Genomic DNA, 19126 nt, shown 5'->3' on the forward strand with positions numbered 1-19126 from the left:
AAAGCATGTGATTATTAATCACCAGATTTAATCATGAGATTAACTTTCATTTATACCAATAAAACCAGTTCATTTCCTCCAAAAACATATAATGAATGCCGTCATTAACTTCAAGGGTCTCATCTATTAAACCATAGAAAATGTTAAAACAATGGCAGTGGTCAAACAGAAAAGAAGTGGTCAAACAGTCTCTGTGAGCTGGTGGTAGATCGCTGGGGAAATACAGGTGCCCTCTGTTTGACTGGTCTATTAACACACAGCCCGGAGGGCAGGAAGCACTATTGACTGGAGACATCAAGAGAAACGCACCTTTCAAAGCACACACCTTCCGGACTCTCTCACACACACTCCTATATACACCCACCTGGATAAAATCTGCTAGGTATCAGGTCCTGCCCTGGGGGAGAGCCCTGAACTCTGGACACGGAGACAGAGTCAAACAAGACCAACACTAGTCTCTCCATCAGATACTTCAAAACACACACTCAACATTTCATTTGCGGAGCAGTACTCCGCCGACCTGTTATGAATAACACCAATGTATCACTGTGCTTGTCTAAAGCTCCTGCCGTGAGGAGCCCGGATTCCCAGAATGCCCAGGGAGTGTTGTCACAAGCAGGAGTGTGGAAGTGGAGAGGGCAAAGTTAGGTCATGCATTAAAATGCCCTTAAGCCAAGCACTTTACCTTAACTGTTCCAGTGAGAGGATCCTTGGGTACAAAGACTTACATTCTAAAGGGTATGGAGGAAAGAATGGGACACCGAATTGTTATCCATGCTAGGACTGGGTCTGCTTAGCAAATAAAATGAATGCCTGGTTTCTGGGTCTAAAAATGTGGAAAACAATATCAGCATATAGATTGCTGTCCAAGGAAAAAAGAAGTACAAACTCTGTGTAGATAGTACTCTACCTGGACTTTTCCCCGTGGCCATGTCCTCACATCTAGATGACTGACAACTAACTAAATAAAATAAAAAGGCTAAGAAAATAATAAATACAACGAACAGGATTTTGATACAAGACAATAAAATTGATAAACAATATGTTCATGTTGGTACCCTCTAGAGGACAGAGGCCTTTCAGGAACATTATAATCAGAAATACCTATGGTACTATTGACTCTAGCAGCTACTGTACATTGTCAATTTAATGTTTACTTTGTATTGTATCATCTCTAGCGTCTAGTGGCTTATTTCTTCCCATCTCCCCCCATAATGAAACTTGTACTAAAAGGTTTGCATTCAATAACGAGTGTCAACTATATTACCAATATGTAACGTAAATATTTTCTATTTGGAATTGATAATTGCACTAGTATGTTTCGCTTTTGTTTGTTTTATATTAGTTATACCTAATTTAACCAACTATATTGTTAAGCAGCTAAGACACAAGCATTACATTACCTGGAACAACATTTGCTCTGATGTTTAACCAATACAGGGCGTACAGAAATAGGATTAACTATGAAATGGGGCACCTTTTCAGTTGCTCCTTGTGATGTTTGTGTTCCAGTCCAGGGGTTGAGAGGAACACCGAGACTCTATGGCTCGAGTGGACCCAGGGAGCTGACAGAGTGGTTCAGTGAAGAGGGGACCAGCATCCAAATGGAAAAGACTCCTGAAAAGATCACAGGGAGAGGGAGAGAATTCAACAGCCCGGCCACAGAGAAAGCCCGGCCGCGCCGCCAGCAGTCAAAAGTTGAGCGCCTTGAAAGGCCAAGGATATAAAAAGAGGAGGGGGAGACGCAGAGGGAGAAAAAAGCTAAATGGAATACAGAGGGGTGCGGGGGGAGAAATAAAGGGTTTGCACGAATACTAGATGAAAAGTAACAAGTAGAGCGTGCGAGGCGTCTGCACCAGATGGACAATGTGTGCTGGGAGGGACACTGAGGGCCGAGGCAGGAGAGACGAGAGACAGACGGAGAAAAAGAAAGCACACGGACAAATACTGCGTGCGTGTGTGTCTATATTAAAGCTCTCGGGAATGTAGGACAGCGTTGGAAACAGGATGTGTGTTTGTGTGCATGTGTCACATGGAGAGAGAGCGCACGTATGAAGAGGCTTATTATGAGCCCACTGTCCAACGCAAACGGACGACCCCCTAATGACCACAACTTTGGACTTGCCTTTTTAATTACCCAACCAGCCCTGACAGAGCGCCACAAAGCTCTTCAGTCCGCAGAATGGGGGGTAGAAGGTGGAACAAAAACAGGACCTTTCCATGTGAAGTGCGGCCCTAACCTCTGCTAACGGAAGCCTGGGTCCTCCCTGCCTCACTGCCATGGCCACTCTTTGTGGAGTGGAGCAAGATGGCACTCCAGCCCCTCACACCACCGCTGCTGTCATGGTCCACAGACCGTGTATAGAACCTGAATCAAAACCTTCTATTGATAAAGCCAAAAGCATTCACTGCAATTTTTCCCCCTTGCGCATTACGAAAACCCTATGTGAATGTTTCAAAGTCAATGTTGTTGAACAGGTTAACATTGCCTCAGAACAGCAGGATTTCTGGATTTCTCCTACTGTCACAATTCATGTACAACAGACCAAGAAGGTTATCCAAGATTATTTCTTTTCAGCTTATCAGGAAGACACACCCGGAGCGTTGTCATGGCCTGGGGCTCCTGCCAATCATCCGCTCAATCAATCATCCACATCTTTAGAATCAGACGTTATCTTAATGGTCTGTTGTCATTGAAATGAATGAAAAGGAACCATTTTCACAGAAAATACATACAAATAAGCACTACCACATTAACTCAGGTACTGTTTCAGAACTCTGATCAAATGACTCATTGTTTTGATGAACCCATGTCAAATGAGAAGGTCCCTTTGTTTGTCCTTACTGAGTAACCTGAACTAGAAAAACTCGGGCCCAAAGTAACCAAATGTGGAGCCCAAGCAAATTATTGAAATAAAATATTGCAGTCGACGTAATGAGCAATAGTTGTTATACTGGTCCCCCTGGGAATCAAACCCTGAACGCTGGCGTTGAAAGCACCGTGCTCAACATGTCATACCCCACGCTATGCATAATTGATTTATTAATACATGTATGTGCTTCTTAAAGCTTGTCGTCTTGACCTTGAGGAGACAAGCCCCGTCTGTATGGTCTGGGCCCCTCGCTGCGTTGGCCATTGTCACAGCACATTCCTGGGCCATCCACAACAGCAACATTAAGGGGGAATGTGGGGGTCTTCTGAAACATCCTGTTCTTTATTGTGATACACTCCAGGTTGACTGGGACTGAAGATGTCACTCTGAACGAGAACAAAACAGGTCAGAAGAGTGCCACCAACAGAACAAAAAAATGATCTTACTCCGTTATGAATTGTGTTTATGCCATTTCTACTGCAACCAGCGTGTGATAGGCAGCTCGAAGCTTGGGATGGATGAACGATTGGAAGCTCAGACAGTAATTGTGATACAGTGACATTTGGTGGTTAGTCCGAGACTTTCATTCAGATGCAATGCAAATTGAGTTTATATAAACTGACATAGTAGATACAAGGTTACAACATAATCAAAAATCGCATATTTATGTCTCATTTAAATTATCTTTAAACTACATGCCTTCATGTATGATATGCTGTGGTATAATACCCTCTTGTGGTTAGAATTGCACACTGCAGCTAAAGAGCTAAAGAGTAATACAACTGCAGATACATAATAAAAGAATAAACAGCAATCATATCACAGCAAGTTCAGAGGAGTCGGTAGGTGTATGTGTGTCGAGGGATTTAAAACATTTATTTCAAGATAAAACACGCTGTAATTTTTCTTGACCTGTCTCAGTATTTATTTTTGTAGAAAGTGCACAATTTTTTACTAAATAACTTGCATTATATGAACCGATGTAAAAAAATAATCAACCAAATTACCTGAGATGGATGCATATTGTTTCCATACATTTTGCCTTCTCACTGAATAATTGAAAGCTGAAAAGGAAAACTATAATGAAGAAAAATATAAACGCAACATTTAAAATGTTGGACCCAAGATCGCCAAGATGTTCCACATGTGAAAGAAGCTAATTTCACTAATATCTTTTGCACACATTTGTATGCATCCATGCAAGTCAGCATTTCTCCTTCACATTAGTACATCCTGCACTATCAGAAATCATGTAACAGAAGCCTACTCTTGTCTTCTGACCCCCAGACCTAATTCTTGGTGTTCCAGGTAAATAACAGAAGCACGTATGCATTCCAGTCTGGTGAAATTCAAAGTCCAAATTAATTGATTTAAATTAACTGATGTCCTTATTTGAAATGTAACTCTGTAAAAGTCTTTGAAACTGTGTTGCGTTTATATTTCTGTTTGGTGCATAGAAGTAACATTCTGTATTTTTCACTAAAAAGCGAGTAACGCCTGTCTTCATATATCCTGGTTGCGTCGCACTATGACAATCTTGCGATACGTCCTTCTCTCCGAGACGTTGCGTTTCACTTTGACCACTGGAGGGGAGGCTACCTCCAAAACCAGGGAGGGGCTGGAGTGGGACTTCTTCAGGGCTCCCTCCTCCTCCTCCTGTTCCACAGTGCCTGTACACACAGCTTCGTCGAATAGGTTGAGCTTGCTGGTGTCCACCTCCGTGTCGGCTGACTGGCTTAAATCCTTCCAGGCTTCCAACATCTGAATGTAGGTCTCGTAGCGGCATTTCTGCAGGTGAAGAAAGGAATGAGACTGACAGAAAAATAGAGCTTGTACGCATACCTCATATGCACATAAATATTTGGATTTTATCAACAAACATACAAACACACACACACACACACACACACACACTCACACACTCACACACCAACCTCATGCTGCAGGTACTCATCCTTGACTCTATGTTCTTCCAGCTCTTTGGACTTGGCCTTGCGACCCTCACGGAGACTCTGCTGCAGGTAAGCCAGGTCCTCCTGGAAGGACTCCCTCATGCTGATATGGGACTGCAGCTGTTGCTCCTGCAGGGGGCAGCAGAGAGCAATGCTCAGTGCACAGACTCAAAACCCACTCCACAGATCCAGGACCTGATCACCCCACTGACTGTATCCTGACTGACCTGATCACCCCACTGACTGTATCCTGACTGACCATACAGTATCAGCATGCTACCAGGGCCCCATAAATACCACACTTCACGGAACAAACTAGCAGAGCCTTCGAGGACTGAACCATGAGTGTGAGGGTGGTGTGAAGTGAGCACAGTACCAGGGTATGTTCAGACTGGGAGGCAGGCAGAATGGGTCGGCAGAACTTCCTCTGAGAGCCCACAGCAGCAGGGAATGGGGGAGAAGAGTGCAGTGCTGATACTAAATTAATACGGCTGATCCAGGAGCTCATCTCTGCCATGGACCTGAGGACGACAATGGGTGCAGGCACATGGAAGATATAGACTCAGTGCCCAGTTCGTTACGTACCCCACCCCACTCACCAAAATGAATGGCCACGACTTCTATATGAAGTGGGCAGACAGGCATTCATTTAGTGTTTGACTGAAAGTGAAAATGGGCAATACATGGAAGAAGAATTGTAAGAATTAGAAAGCAAACAGGTGAGCCACAAACATAATAACAACAGAAATAATAACAAAAGTGGTGCAGACAATGACCTGTCTAGTTTTCTATACTTCCTGTCTGTCTTCATTCCTGCACTATTATACTTCCAGTCTGTCTACATTTGTGTATATACTTCCTGTCTGTCTTCATTCCTGTACTATAATACTTCCAGTCTGTCTACATTTGTGTACTAGTATACTTCCTGTCTGTCTTCATTCCTGTACTACTAAAGTTCCAGTCTGTGTTTATTAGGCAAGAATTAGAAAGCAAACAGGTAAGCCACAAATGTGAAGAATCTGTCTTCATTCCTGTACTAGTATACTTCCTGTTTTCATTCATTAGTGTACTAGTATACTTCCTGTTTAAAATATTGTACTAGTATAGTTCCTGTCATTCTTCTTACCAGTGCTACTGTATTCAGAATGGAAACAATGGACTCACGAGGCCTGGAAGAGGAAGACCCTCCAGTCAGCAGTCTGCAGGCGGAACACGTGTGGTCTCTTGGTGTATTCTGCTGCCCGCTCTGCCAAGGCATGGTGTACACTGACCACCTCCTCTATACTCTGCCACTCCATCTTATACTCATCCTGAGTGGGGAGAAAAAAAATGTAACAATCAATGAGAGATTAGTGTAACAGTCATCCTGAACAGTAGCCAGATGGTGTGAAGAAGAAAGATTTAGTAATGAGGAGGGACAGACTAACCTTCTGTAAGTAGAGGACCATTCCTTTCAAGACCGCATAAAAGGTTTTCCAGCTTCTTTTTCCCCATGGAGCTGTCAGACACAATAACATTACTGCTCTAAAACATCATATTACACTAAATTAAACAGACTGATAAATGATCAAAAAGATTATTCAGAAAAATATTTTCCCCTTATATACAGTTTACAGCACTGATATTTTCTATCCTGTAGTTTCATGTAAACGTGTCAGTCCAACTCACTGCGTTTGCCATCAATGTCAGCATGGGCCTTGCGTTGGAGGAAGCCCTGTTTGAACACTGTGGCCTTCTTGTCGTGAGGTACATCTTGGAATGGGTTGCTCTTGGATCGCAGGGGCGCGTCATCCTTACCGTCCTCCGGCAACAACAAGGAGCTTTTTAGTTCCTTGTCATTGCTGGACAAAGATAGGGGAGGAATTAAGAAGCAGAAGCGATAAGATCAGAGAGATATGACCCACTGAGCATAATATTTGGAAAGACGTGTTTTCAATATTGTTTCAACATCCATTCAATGTCCAGAAATAAATATTTTCAATGTCTTTTCAGTCCTTTGCAGTAGGGAGAGGTAAAACATTCAAAAAATATTGGGGAAAGAAACAGAAAGGTGGGTTAACATAAACTGCTACAGAGATTGAACAGGTGGAGTAAATAACAACTGTGATACCCCAAGTCCACCCACTTACACTGCCCACTGCAGAGGTTCGTTCTTAATGGAGTTGTAGAGAGCCTGAGAAAGAAACACAATCAAAGAGGATACTGAAAGGACACACTGGATTTCAAACTGCTAGACACTCACTGTATTATAAGTTGTATGTAGAATGAGCAGTATAACGTTACCTTCAACAGCTCCTTGCTGAAGTTCTCCCCTTCGTTCATCCCGTCCAGGTTGGACAAAAAGCTGGACAAAGACATGGCTTTACCAACATTCTGCAGGAGGAAATAAAGAGGATGTCTAGCTGCATTCAAATCATGGCCCAAAACACTGCTATTTTATTTCATTCCAAAGACTGGACATGTACATGTTGACCCCAGTGTCACCACTGCTGGGGGGACTCACTTGTCCATGCAGATCAGAGTTCAGGAGCATCACAGCACAGGTGAGTGTCAGTACTTCTCCTGAAGAAGAGAAGGTCTCAGGGTTGCACTGCTGGAAGCGACAGGAGAAATGCTGCAGGACTCTCTCTCTCTCCTGGGTCTCTCCGATCAGCACCACCACCCTCAGGAAAGACCTGCGAGAGGCGGACAAAACCAGATTCCAACAGGATTAATCCTTGGAAGATGTTAATCGAAGAGCAGTACACTTTACTATGACAGTGAACAGGAAGAGATCTCTTTAAAACGATTCAAGGACTCACCTCAAGCCTTGGTCCAGACTCTGACCAGTGAAGTCAAAAAACTTAAGGTACTCCTCCCCAACGGCTTGGCTGAAGTCATTGCTGCAGTGAGAGAGGCGGGGAGGGAAGGGGACATGTTTCTGATTCAAGGTGACACGGGGCGAGAAACACACTACATGAGTAGCCTGACAGTTGCTACAGTCTAAGACCTCTGCAAGGTGTGACCACCTCGTGTCCTGCAGTGTTCGTCCTTACTCTTTGTCCAGGTGTTTGACCACATCGGTCTTGTTGATCCCATCCAGCCTGTAGAGTCTTTCAGCCAGCCTGCAGACTCTCTCCCTGTCCAGGACCCCACCGTTCATATGGACCCCCGCTGGGTCCCGGGTCTCCGAGCGCTGCACCGGCGCCGTCGGTTGCTCTGGAGTTCCTCCTCTGTGCGTCAGACCTAGATCGTCCTTCGGTTCCAGTTGTTCTACCTGCTTGGAATCTTGCGTGTGTTTATCCACTTTTGTCAGCTCGGTATGAGCAGGCTGTGCCACCTGATTTGTCTCAGACTGTTTTAGATATTGTCTATTGTCTATTGGCTGTTCTGTTTGCTTGAGTTCCTCTGTGCAGAGGAAAAGTAGTTCCTCCAACTGCTTTGAATGTACTGGTTTGCTTTTTGTCTGCACTGACTGTTCCGACTGTTCTGTATCCTGTTCTGACTGTTTTGACTGTTCTGTATCCTGTTCTGACTGTTTTGACTGCTCTGAATCGTTAAAGTGTTCAGTCTGGTGTGACGGCTCTGTCTGTTCCACCTGCATTAAACACTCTGTCTGTTCCACCTGCATTAAACACTCAGTCTGTTCCGTCTGCATTAAACATTTTGTCTGTTCCACCTGCATTAAACCCTCTGTCTGCTCAATGTGCATTAAACATTCTGTCTGCTCTATATGCATTAAACCCTCTGTCTGCTCTATGTGCATTAAACATTTTGTCTGCTCTATGTGCATTTCTTGTCGCTGCAGTTGTTTTGATTGTAAACACTCTGTCTGCGTTGACTGTTCTGTCCTCTCTGATTCTTCTAATTGTTCTGACTGTTCTATATTGTCTGATTGTTCCGCCTGTTGCATGACAGCCATGTCAGTTGGATGGTTTTCCTCCCCTGGCTGGTGTGAATGCCCTACCTGGTCGGCATGTCTCTCAGACTCTTGTGGCTGCTCTACTGTCTCTGTACTGTTGCATTCCTTCAGATCTGTATGGTTAGGCTCTGATTGTCCATTGAATGTGGATTTCTCTGAGAGGTCTGACTGTTGTTTCAGTTCTGTTGTTTCAGATGGGTGTGTTAACTGTCCTATAATCTCTGACTTGTTCTCACTGTCTGACTGATCTGTCTGCAGTTTATCTCCATCATAATCTAAATTAGTCACAGTCTCCCTCACCACCTCCTCTTCCTCCTCCTCCTCCTCACAGTCTGTGGAGCAGCATCTTTGCTCTGAGTTGATCTGTGCTGTGCCAGCCTGTTCCCATTCCTCTACCAGTCCAGTGGCAAGACTATCCAGCCCGCTTTCTGACCCGTCTGTCTGTACTGGGCTAGGAGTTCTGTCAGAGGGTCGGATAATCTCTTCCATCACAGGCTGGCCCATCTCTTTCTCTGGTTCTGGCCATCCAGGGGTCACTAAAAGAGAGTCTGAACACACAGATACATATGCCGTAATTTAATTTCATCATCTTGTTGCAGGAATGTCCTGGGCAGCGGGAAGTGCAATTGCAGTGTAGGCTTCTAAAATGTGTCATTTCAGATCCGATTTGCCCTGACAAAACATGTGACCCGTACACAAAACTTTTATTAGTGATATTACATGTAATCATTTCTTTTTGTTTCTGGGAGGCGTTTGTGCTGTCTGAAACTTTTTTTTAAAATAAAGATACAGCAACTTTGCCCACATTTATGAAGTAAAGAAGGTGACTGATATCTCAGTACTTTTTTCCCCACTACTGGTGTTCAGTTTGTAGTGCATGAAGGAGACGCCTGTCTCTTATCAGAAATCCCTGTTTTGGGAACTTTTTTTTGAAGAATGTATACAAATATTGTTTATAAGGGATAATAATTGTAAAAAAATGTTTACCTTTTCCTCAAGTTGTTTATGCAACTTTCCAGCATGTGAAGATAATCTGGAATGGATTTGTCTGTAACTTTCCTGTGCTGTTAAATTACCTTAGCTCTGTTGAAGGACTCACCTAGAAAATAAATGCACTAACTACTAACTAAATGCACTACAAGTCGCTTTGGATAAAAGTGTCTGCTAACTAATGAAAATGTTAAATGTAAATTAAGTAAAAGTGGCACCAAAAAAGTCAACATGTTCCCCCCCATATATTCTCTGTCCTTCTACCTTGATGGAGATCACAGGCACCAGAGTGCAATGAGTCAAGGCAAACACAAACCATGACCAACCCGCCAGACCCAAAGGACTCTGGCCAAATGCACCTTCAAACCCTGGTCCACATTTGGATTCTTAACAGTACACAACGTTTTGTACAGAACGTTTCAACTATACGCACTTCCCTTTCTAATTTCTAATTCATTTGTGCCAGACCGCAACCACTGACATATTTGGGGGTCTAAAGCGGTTACTGTGTTTTAGTTATTAAAGGGAAAGATTTGGTCCAGAGATGCAGCACGTCCATTTTGGCCCTGATCAGTCTTTCGTGTCAGAGGAGTTGTACGTATTATGTTTTCAGATGTAATAAATGCCAGAAAATACATAATGGGCAGACCTCATGGGCTCTTAAAGTAAATGTGTTCCTTGTGGGGACATTAGGCCTTCCTGGAGTATAATGGGTAGTTAGAAATAAACAAGCTGTACTGTAATCTAAGAGTTAGTCTGTACTCACCACCATGGTCCTCAGAGGATGCTGAAGCCTCCTTGCAGTCTGTGTGTGGTCCACGCTCCTTCACTTCTGGGTTTGGTGGATCACATGTCTAGAATTGCAAAAGCACCACACAAACACTGGGCTTAAGTAAGATGTGGGTTGAGCCGAGATCAGACAGAAGGGACATGGATCTCAGATGACTGGTATTGGTATATTCCATCCTCCTCTTCTACGCCTACTACAGAAATCTAAATATATTTACCTATGAATACAGACGCCGTCATATTCTCACCCTAAATACTCTCTTCCTCTTACAGACAGACAACCAATCTGTCCCTGAAGGTCTCAAAACCACAGTCCCTTCCTGTCGGTCTGACGTACCTGATGGGAGCTTTCACACTGATCTGTTTTCAAATGCAACGGTTGCTCTGGTTCGTTCTGCTTCAGGTTTTTTCCCTTGACAGACAGCTCTGTCACCGTCACACAGGATGGATGCTGCTGGTGGGACAGGGGACTCAGGGTCCAGTCCAGACTGGCCGCTCCGCTGGAGTCCAGCTCATCAGCCGAGCTGTTGTCAGTAATGGGGGAAGGGGTTTCAGGGGAAGGGTCTGGCACGTCCCACTGCACTGTGGCAAAGTTCAAAGGGACACCGGAACAGGTCATGGAAAAAACCGGTGCAGTCATGGGGTCCCAGTGCTCCTCGGGCCCCTCCGAGGTCCTTCCAGTTGGATGAGAGTTGTCCACTTCCTCCCGGTCAGCCTTGTTCACCAGCTCCTCCATCACTCCCCACTCAACAGTCTCCTCCAGTGGACTGCTCAGTGGGAGGCGTTCTGTAGAGGACCATGTCTGGCAGTCTGGGAGAGAAGAGTACACCCTAGCCTCCTCCATATCCTCTCTGTAGGCAGTCCTAAGCAGAGGGATATGTCTCAGCTACAGGACAGGGCATCCATCTTGGAATTAGGTCACAAAGGCATGACTTCTGTGGTTGGTTTCTGCTTCCGGAGGTGCCCTAGTAAGCAAGAACATGTAATGTACAATGAAATGAGTACACCCAATACTTTCATTCAAACCCTGCACTGGAGATGAATGGTAAAGGGATGAATGCAAAATACGTTTACATATTCTGATATTGTCTTGATGATATAGTGTTTTGTGTTGACAAAATTGAAATACTATTTTTGTGCTAATTGGCTCTAACTGCACCAGAGGTCCAGGATTTCACCATCACAGCTTGTTCTTTATTTTCTTTTTAAATATAGGAGCCAATTTGATTTCAACAATTATTTTCACAATAAAAAAAGAGTTCTTCCTCATTCCTCCCACTTGTCCCTTTCCAGCAGACATATTTCAAGTATTACATTTAGAACTTAAAAAAAAAAATCCTAGTATCAAACTTCAAAAGATATAAAATAGTGAAAATCTCTTAACATATGGGATGGGCATGTTAAGTATTGATATTATATTGTATTGTGAGATCCATGGAAATGACCAGACGTTAATGTAAAGTAGTGTTTGTAGAGAGTTTATGTACAGATGAAAATAACCAGTAAGACTATAGGTTTGGTTAGGGTGGTTCTCTTGGAGTAAAAGTTAAAGAGATCGTCATTCATACTGACAATCACTCATAAAGAAACATACTTGGTGAACTTGCAAAATGAAAGCGATATTTAGGGACATTACATTCAAGAGAAAATGTGAATCTGCTGCCTTCTATCTAATATCTACTATTTGACAAATATATTAATAATTTCACAGTGAGAAATTTAAATTACCAATTTCTATTCAGTTTCTAAACGGGAAATTAACAAAATAAAACATAAATTGTAGCAGTGGCGTATGTCACACTCAAACACAAATCATCCTGGTTAATTTGTCTGCTACAAAAAACCCTCTAAAACACCTTAAAATGTAAAGCAACACTCACCATCAACATCTGAATACCAAACAATGTCCAGCTAATTTGATGGAAAACCTGTTTACTTGGTGTGGCACAACCGATGTGCTTTACAATGACTGTTGCTGAAACATTACAGAAGCACATTCACTTCCTGACCACAGAAGAGCAGCCACCTCAGAAAGAGAGCATGAAGGTGGAGTGCAAAGATAAAGAGTAAAAACAGGGTAGGGGTGTGAGCATGTTCACTGTGTCCTGAATATTCATGTCTATTGATAACCATGAACTTAAGCTAGCACAATGTACATGTTGGGATGTTGTGTAAATCAACTGGCCAACAATATCTGTGAATATATCAGTATGTTGTTGAGCAATATCAAGGACACTACCTAATTTAAACACAGCATTAAAAAAAAACCTGTGAACATACTCTTAATTACACTATACAGTTCAGAAGTGTCCTGTCATAAAAAGAAGGATGGACTTGGAAAAGGGTTAAAAAGACACTTCCTACTCCCTCCATTTTAAAGGTTCACTCCATTTCTCTTTCACTCTGTCAGTCATTTCTTCAATAGTCTACTCACGTCACATAACCGACATCCGAGAAAGTGCTTGGCTACACTTCCTGTGTGGGTGCTTCTCATTTCCTGTCAGGGTGCTGGGCTGGTGCTCCATCTACATAGTAAAGACTGGTATAGAGTTAGAATGATACACATACTTTGTTTCCTCACCCTACACTTCCTAAATGAATCTGTGTGATTGAGATTTTGTGATCAGAGAGATTGTATAACAGCACTTGTGGGTTGCATCAACTACATTACTTTCAATTTGCAGTTTAAAAAAGACGTTACAAATAATCAAGCCCCGCTTCTCCATTCAATTTTGTGGTTTCTAATTGGTCATTATAGACTTGTCTTGTTGAAACAACCCCCAGCAGGTTTGGGAGAGTGGAAGATTGGGACATGTGTACACATTATGGAACATGCGCACACATTACAAGAACATCCGGCCAAGCTATACTCCTTCAGATGATACTGCTCGCTGAACCAGGAAGTATGCTTTAACCCATGAGCTTGGAGGATAACAAATCTACAGCTGACACACATAACAAACATTGCAGCAAAAGTTGTTGTGGCAAGTCAACCCTTTCAGACACATGGCATACCTACCGTGCCTACAAGTCCAGCGAAAGGGTGGGGCATGTAGGCACTGTAGGCACTGTAGTTATGCTGTGACCAGGACAAGATCTATTGTTGCAATAACACAGTTGCACATTAACTTTCTGTAGGGACGAAATCTGAAATGTATTCAGGCTAACATGAGTTCCATGATGAATTTCAGGAAACGTGATCAGTTTGATGTAGTAATATTAATTCCTGTTCTTGGTGTGAATGTTGTAGGTGATGAAGTCCTTAAACTCGTAAAAGCTGAATGTACATTAAAATGACCAACATAACCATTTTAGTCAAAATAGAGGAAGGGAGATCTAATGAACAGTAACAGGGCAATGGCAAAGCTTTGGTGCAGCTGTTGAGCCAATAATTACATGAACGTGTGGATGTCCCACTAATTGTGTGAATGTGTTAGCATCCCCTAGCAGTAAACTGTTGTATTAGCAGGCACTGTGCATATGACTAGAGCTGCTGAGGCAGGCCAAAGGCTATCTGTGTAACATGCCAAAATGATTGTTAACACATTAATATGTAAATGACACCCTCAAACAGACTTTGTGACAGAAATGCAAAAATTAAACCAGCCAACAGACTAACTTGGTTGAAGTAGGCTACAGTATATCATTAATGTGTGGAAAAACAAAACAGTACTGACGCTATGCCGGAGAGAGCTCCTCAGACACTCAAACATATCAACAATTACAAAGATAACAATGTCATAAACATCTCAGTAACACTTCCCATTTGAAAAGTAAACTTGGATTTGATCTTACCTTTTCAAAACATTCTCAAGGTGTGTCACATGACCAGTCAGTTAGCTGGGCTTTAAGTCAGTCTTGGGGAAACCCTCTTTACTGCCATGAGGCCAGCTTAGTGCACACAGCGTAATCCCTCAGATGACTTGTCTGTCTGGGTGCTCCAACACTGGCCAACAACAAACAAGTCGTACAGCCTCTCTTGCTCACACAGCACTAGCCTGGGGCCTCACAGAGTATACAAGCTAGTCACAAGTCCTGGTCTACTCTGTGACAGATACCTCATCTCCGCCTCCCTCTGCTCATCTTCAGCACAGATATGCCTGAGAGCCAGTGTAAAGGGGGGAGGAGAAATGGAGAGAGAGCTGAGAGAGAGCTAACAAAAGGGAAGAAAAGGCACACTGATTGGCAGCAAAAAAGGACTGACACCTGAGCACATTAAGCCCTGCCTACAGCCTAAAGGTACAGGCAAGCTAAGGGTCAAGGGACTGGCTGAACTTCATTCCTGCATCTCTCACACAAGGGAATTAACTGGTAGAGCATCCTCTAAAGCAAATGCTTGAGCAAGTCAATAGTCCCAGTGAACCTTATTCCAGGTCTACCAAATCTACTTTCACAGGAACAAGGCGATGATCCAAAGACATTTTACATTGACATTTCAGTCTTTTCATAGAACCCAGAGTGTATTAAGGATAGTTTAATGTAAACATCCAAACAACAAAAATGTTAACTTTAGAAAAGATAACGGTTGTCTTCCTATGTGTGCTTCTTTAGCCCTTGAGATGACATTGAGTGCTGGTTGTCATGACACAACAAGCATGACGACATTGGTACATGAACAAAATTGACTGTTGAATCAACAATCAACCTAGTTTAGAAACAAACCTGCCTTAATAGAAGCAAACCTGCCTCAAAACGTATTGCTGCCTTGGAAATGTCCAACCTCAAATGATGTATACAAGACCCCCTACGTTGTATGTGAATATAGTGCACTCTGTTGTTTTTTTTGCTTTTTCTATTACCATTTTGTTTCTGTGCCTGATTATGTAGAGCTTCAAATGTAGATCTTGAATGTCGTTTATGTTGGAAAGTTTGTTAATACATTTTTTTTTAACAAACATCAACCCAGTACAAGACGCAGCTTAACAGAATGTACTTATTTATTAAACATAAAACATCAATTTACCTGCCTGTTATACGCTTGAATCGACAGGCACAAGTATGTTATGCGTACTCCTCAACTGAGGAGGCGGTAAAGGTGGCAAAGCACTAAGAGAAAAATGAGACCATGGGCTGTTACGTCACTTTCATGCGACAATTACTGCTTTGTTCGGTTCTGGTTCCGTACACGGCAGCAACATCGTATACACACATCGTTTACATTAGTTTAATAGTTGTGAGACGTTATACCACTTTATTTGTTTGCCATTGTTTACTAAATAATGGCAAAGTCAAACGATTTAAAAGTATTTTTGCGGTCATCTCTTAATGAGATTTTTAAAGCCACAGTGAGTGACATATTGGAGTCAGTGGATCAGACGTTGTCTGAGTACGCGTGTAAAATACAAAGAATTGAAATTGAAAATGAGGATCTTAGACGAAGACTGCATGTGCAAGAAAACAAGGATTCGACAGTGAATGGTACTTACACTACAAAATTTGATTCAAAATGATTAGCAAAAGCAGCATTTTCCATATCTGTGGGTTTTCCTTCCTGCCCGATTCTACTGTAGAACGTACAGTTTGCAAATCTGTCCAATATAGTCACTAGTTTTCGTTCTAAACGAACGTTTTTCAGCAGAATGAAAACACAATTTTTGCAGTTATTGAGAGGTAGTAGGTAGAACAATAAAAAGTTGTTGTTACTTTGAGGGACACACTGCTCTCAAGATGGCCACCAAGCTTAGCTAACCTGTATTGCGTGTTTAAATGTAATTTTCTAGGCACATTCTAACCATGGATAACAGTTTCAGTGGTGCTTGAAACTTCAGAACTTACAGACGGTAGTGATCGACTGAATCTGTTGAAAGTGTTGTACTTGAACATTCATTTTGTTTTGCACAGACCCAGAAAGTAACCAGGATGTTCAACTTCCTGACACGCCGAGGAAGACCTGTTCCAGCCATTCATCGGTTACCCAAACCGAGAAGCCAATCAAAACCGAGGACAATGAGAAAAGAAGCTCACGGAGACAGCGGAAAGACAAGATGCTTCAGAGCAGAGCTTCTGTCTCCACGGAACCAGTATGTCAGACGGAACCAGAATGCTCCAAAAACATTGTACACGCTAATGTTTCCACCCTAAAGTTAAAAAATATAAAAACTGAACCTAATATGGAAGATGACTATGCCATAGACCTGTCAAAGCCACAATCTCCACTCAACCCAGCTTCTAGGCAAATTAAGACTGAGAGCGCTGAGGTGAACTACATCATTCCAGATGAGTATGATGAACAGCTTCAGTCCCCACTGAACACAGACGTGGACTCTAGAGATAGCGAGGTCAATGTCACCATAATTTCCGAAAGGCACATGGAAATGGGAGATGACGAAGAGAGCCGTTTTGTGGAGTCAGATGTAACGATGAGTCACGGTGATGATAATGGAAACGCTGAGCCGGACGAAGATCCTTTTTTAACATACTACCCTGACATGGATGCTGACCCTACTGGGGTGACAGGGGGGGACATTTCAGCCACCATGAATGCTACAGAGCCTTCCAAAAACACCCAAGGCATCTACAACTGCACTCAGTGTGAAAAGACCTTCAGTCGAGTGAGCTCCCTAAATATCCACCTGAGGACTCACAGTGGTGAGAAGGCCCACTGCTGCAACTACTGTGGCAAGCGCTTTGGCCGGGCGGACCTGCTCAAGTCCCACAAGCGCACTCACACGGGAGAGAGACCGTTCAGCTGCAACCTCTGCGGGAAGAACTATGGTCACCCAGGCCAGCTCAGGATACACAAGCGCGTTCATACAGGGGAGAGACCGTACTGCTGCCCACACTGTGGGAAGCGCTTCAGTGAACACAACCAGCTTAAGGTCCACTTAAGAACGCACACAGGCGAGAGGCCGTACAGTTGCACTGTGTGCACCAAAACCTTCAGCAATGCCGGGAACCTGAGGATACACCAGAGGATCCACACTGGGGAGAAGCCATACTGTTGTGTGCAGTGCGGCAAGAGGTTTAACGGTATGGGAGACCTCAAAACCCACTACAGGATTCACACAGGGGAGAGGCCGTACCACTGTGACCTGTGTGAGAAGACCTTCAGTCAGGCGGGCCACCTCACCATACACAAGCGGATGCACACAGGGGAGAAACCATACACATGTTCAGAGTGCGATAAGAAGTTCAGCGTGGCAAGCAGCCTCAAGTTGCACCTAAGAACTCATACAGGGGAGAAACTCTATTCCTGCTCTTACTGTGGGAAGAGCTTCAGTAGGTCTGGCCATCTAAAGAGACACGAGCAAGTCCACACCAAGGAGAAAGTCTATCCCTGTGACCAGTGTGGAAAGACCTACACTGACCTGTCATCCCTGAAAAAACACCAGAAGGGTCATAGAGCTGAGGACCTGAGGACTGAGGAGGAGCAGAGTAGTACCAGTGGAGGAGCTGAAGAGCTGAGGATTGAGGAGGAGCAGAGTAGTACCAGTGGAGAAGCTGAAGGCTGAGGAGCAGCATAGTAGTACCAGTGGATCTGATGCTCCCCATAACCTGGATATAAAGACGGAGAACTAAGACACTTATGTTACTGTGTGTTACATTGCAATATACAGCATATGATTAGTTCATATTGATGTATTACTGCAATGATGTAGGTACACTGTATGCCGAATTTCAATGGAACTTACATTTACAGTACTGTGCAAAATTCTTGGGCGCCTGAAAGTTGAACTAAGTAAATGTATTTGTGTAGTGTTTATTTGTAAAAAAGATAAAAAATGAATATATTATATTAATGTATTTTTTTTATTAGAACACTTACTACCCAAATAAATGGCCTTAGTTTGACTTCCAGGTGCCTAAGACTTCTGTACACTACTGTAGATTTAGGAACATTCAGAGGAACTTAAATTTAGCGTGATGAGAAAATGCTTTTTGTGTATGTAGCCCAAAAGCTCTTGGCAGTTTTGAAGAACAGTCATGATTGTCATTTGTATTACAGCCTTTGTATGTATAAAGCGGTCGTGTTATTTCCAAACCTTATACATAGCTTTTTAAGGCATATTCCCAAGAACATGTAAATTATTTTGGAACAATGTCATGCATTTTTGGTTGTGCAAGCTGTAAATAATTGAATGAACCCAAGTTGTTATCAATGGCTATTACCTAAAGACAAACCATGGCGTTTCATCTGTGAGACACGTCTCTCATTGGTACACTTAAGGGTGTTAGAAACCATACTTTTAAGACATGAATGTTACACAATATTGTATTATTTTGGCAAGAATGATGACAAACTTATTACGCTATTTATTTAATGTGTAATAAATGGGCAAATGTATTGTGGCAATTATAAACTGCATCATTTCTTTTTGAATCATTGCTGATAATTTAGTGAAATATGGGATACAATCTGTGCTTTTAGTCAAAATAAAAAAAACAACACTTGAATGCATGCATTTCTCAGTTTCGCCAATATTTTGTTCAGAGACTTATTTCTTTCTACAATGGCATATTAATCTTTTATAAATCACCCATATTCAAATCAGTAAATGACAAGCAAATGCATCATCGTCTCTGACACCATACAGTATGTATTTCCTTACTCATTTATGACATCATTGATAAAACAGTAATAACATGCAAAAATAACCCACATAGTTTCCAGATAACTTTTT

At 42.7% G+C, this 19126-nt stretch overlaps 2 protein-coding genes across 4 annotated transcripts; one reads left to right on the plus strand and one right to left on the minus strand.

The window, feature by feature from the left end:
* Window positions 1-3773: 3773 nt before the first annotated feature.
* LOC105015028 lies at window positions 3774-14565 on the minus strand. Of its 3 annotated transcripts, none has more exons than XM_010877836.5 (15): window positions 14301-14565; window positions 12940-13030; window positions 10843-11470; window positions 10483-10570; window positions 7861-9274; window positions 7627-7707; window positions 7329-7500; window positions 7109-7198; window positions 6955-6998; window positions 6494-6666; window positions 6253-6323; window positions 5990-6135; window positions 5202-5346; window positions 4808-4954; window positions 3774-4661 (listed from the first exon to the last, which is right to left on the minus strand). In XM_010877836.5, the coding sequence occupies exons 3-15, from the start codon at window positions 11347-11349 to the stop codon at window positions 4377-4379; spliced, it is 3363 nt and encodes a 1120-aa protein (XP_010876138.2). In that variant the 5' UTR covers window positions 11350-11470; window positions 12940-13030; window positions 14301-14565; the 3' UTR covers window positions 3774-4376. The 3 variants fall into 3 exon arrangements, with proteins under 3 accessions (XP_010876138.2, XP_010876136.2, XP_010876137.2); XM_010877834.5 differs by having other exon boundaries at window positions 12940-13044; XM_010877835.4 differs by lacking the exons at window positions 12940-13030; window positions 14301-14565 and adding an exon at window positions 12386-12548.
* A 1047-nt stretch (window positions 14566-15612) lies between these two features.
* Window positions 15613-18902, plus strand: LOC105015029 (zinc finger protein 436). The gene is made up of 2 exons (XM_010877837.4): window positions 15613-15923; window positions 16347-18902. The coding sequence occupies exons 1-2, from the start codon at window positions 15725-15727 to the stop codon at window positions 17954-17956; spliced, it is 1809 nt and encodes a 602-aa protein (XP_010876139.2). The 5' UTR covers window positions 15613-15724; the 3' UTR covers window positions 17957-18902.
* The last annotated feature ends 224 nt before the right edge of the window (window positions 18903-19126 follow it).

Source organism: Esox lucius, chromosome 14 (assembly GCF_011004845.1).
Source record: "Esox lucius isolate fEsoLuc1 chromosome 14, fEsoLuc1.pri, whole genome shotgun sequence".
Classification (NCBI taxonomy): Eukaryota; Metazoa; Chordata; class Actinopteri; order Esociformes; family Esocidae; genus Esox; species Esox lucius.